The sequence below is a fragment of the Anastrepha ludens genome, chromosome X (assembly GCF_028408465.1).
Source record: "Anastrepha ludens isolate Willacy chromosome X, idAnaLude1.1, whole genome shotgun sequence".
Taxonomy (NCBI): domain Eukaryota; kingdom Metazoa; phylum Arthropoda; class Insecta; order Diptera; family Tephritidae; genus Anastrepha; species Anastrepha ludens.
Window position 1 is genome coordinate 3,199,929 of NC_071503.1, and position 2,253 is coordinate 3,202,181.

At 43.2% G+C, this 2,253-nt stretch overlaps 1 protein-coding gene across 1 annotated transcript; it reads right to left on the reverse strand.

Annotated features, from left to right (window-relative positions):
* Positions 1-1,183: 1,183 nt before the first annotated feature.
* On the reverse strand, positions 1,184-1,900 carry LOC128869412 (uncharacterized). The gene has a single exon (XM_054111963.1). The coding sequence runs from the start codon at positions 1,898-1,900 to the stop codon at positions 1,184-1,186; it is 717 nt and encodes a 238-aa protein (XP_053967938.1).
* Between the last annotated feature and the right edge of the window lie 353 nt (positions 1,901-2,253).

Genomic DNA, 2,253 nt, shown 5'->3' on the forward strand with positions numbered 1-2,253 from the left:
ATGAGCTACTGTCGGCTTTTTGAACTGACAAATGACCTCGGTTTCGGCCTTATGAGGCGCGACGTCATCTGCCGTAATCGTGTGGCCGAGAAAAATTATTTCGGGCTGGCCGAGGGTGCATTTGGTGAGATTAATCTTCAAATTGTAAGCGCTTAATCCCTCGAACACTATGCGAAGATGCTTCCGGTGTTCGGTTTCGTAAACCGAAGCCACGCAAATATCGTCTATGTAGACGAAAACGAAATCCAAATTCATGAACAGCTTGTTCATGAACCTTTGGAATGTTTGAGAAGCATTTCTGAGACCGAATGTCAAGACGTTAAATTCATATAGGCCAAATGGGGTGATTATGGCCGTTTTTTCCTTGTCAGACCTATTAATTGGAATTCGGTTGTAAGCACTAATCAAATCGATGTTCGAGAAAATTTTGCATCCAGCAAACTTTTGTGTAAAGTCATGGATATGAGGCAAGGGATAGCGATCTGGTACTGTAATAGCATTAAGACGCCGATAGTCACCGCAGAATCTTTTTTGGGAACCATGTGTAATGGACTTGCCCATGCACTTTTGCTTAGACTGCAGATGTCAGCATTGAGCATGGCTTCGAATTTTGTTTTGGCAATTTTAAGTCGCTCCGGGTTGAGACGACGTGCTGCCGAAAATATGGGTTGACCCGTGGTAATGATTTGATGAGTAATGTCATGAGATGGGACTGAATCCGTATTGCTAAAAATCGGTGGAAGCGTCAGAGCCTTGAATTCGCTAATGAGATCAGCCATATTGTTATTCCCGACATTGATGGTGGATAAACGTTCATATGGAGTCATAGTGGAATTGCATTTAACCCCCAGTTGGGGTTCTTCGTCAATAATTTTGCGCTTTTTAACATCAATAATGAGACCGTAGTAATTTAAAAAATCTATGCCGATGATTGGCTTATCTACATCGGCAATTATGAATGGCCACGTGAAATTTCGAATGAGGCCAATGTTCAGGCTAAGCTGATGTTGGCCGAAAGTCTTAATGGGAGTGCCGTTTGCGGCAAATAAACGATATGAGGACGGGCCGGCCGATTTGTTACCGAAAATACGCGGTAGAATTGAGATATCGGAGCCAGTGTCAATGAGAAAATTCCTGCAGATCATGACTTCCGCTTCGTCTGTCGTCCCTAAGGAAGCGGCTTTTAGTTTTCCGGTCTTTTATCATTAAATTTGCACGGGAGAACACATTTGAGTGCTGCGCCACCGAACTTGTAGTGGTATCGGCAAAACGGTTTGGCATTACCGTTGTCGCCGGAGCTTGAACGTGCATTCTGGTTGTTGCCACTTCGTGATCGTGACCGTGAATGATCACCGGGGGTGGTCAACTGGGTTGCCAAATTCGCAACTGCCTGTGTCAAAGCTTTAATATTGTTAAGGATTTCCTCAAATTGTTCATTCTTATGTGGTGTACTGGCACCAGCTTTCACTGCCATGACTTGTGAGGATGTGGATCCAACAAATTCCATGATCGTATCGGCGCGTTTGGCGCATATCTCTAAATCTTCATCACCAATTATCAAGCAAGCTCGAGGTGTAACATGCAATCTTTCAATCCACCAGCTTTTTAAAATTATTTCCGAAACTGAGCTTCCGGCAAGGTCACGCATGTGGCGCAAAAGCTGAGATGGTTTACGGTCACCTAGCTCAACGTCATTAAGTAACTTTCGAATTTTTTTCGATTTGGAGTCCGCGAATTCCGCGATAATTCTGTTTTTGAGACACTCGTATTTGTCCGTTTCGGGAGGACTGCGGAGAAAATCACTGACCACTTCGAGAATTTGCGCGTCCAATGCGCCGACCACGTGGTCATATTTTGTATCATCGCGAGAAATATTAGCGCGTCGAAAAGACGTCTCCATTTGAATGGAAAATATATGAGGGCTACTTTTCAAGAAAACGGGTGATTTAACCGCAATATGACTACTTTGTAAAGGCTTATCGGTGAAGGTACTCACATTTTCGCGAAATTCTTGTTGTAGTTGCCGTTGAGAGGCTCCTTATGACGTTCCAGGTGTGCAGTCTCCTTGGACCATTCTGGTAAATATTGATTGTAGGTTCCGTTGAATGGCTTCCAAAACCTCGATTGGTATTTGCTCTCTTGGTTGTAGATAAGGCTTCTCGTTGTTTGATGATATTCTCATTCGAAAAAATATTGCATCCAAAATGTTGTATTTGCACGTTGAATTACGTTTAAAGTTGCATTAATAGTACA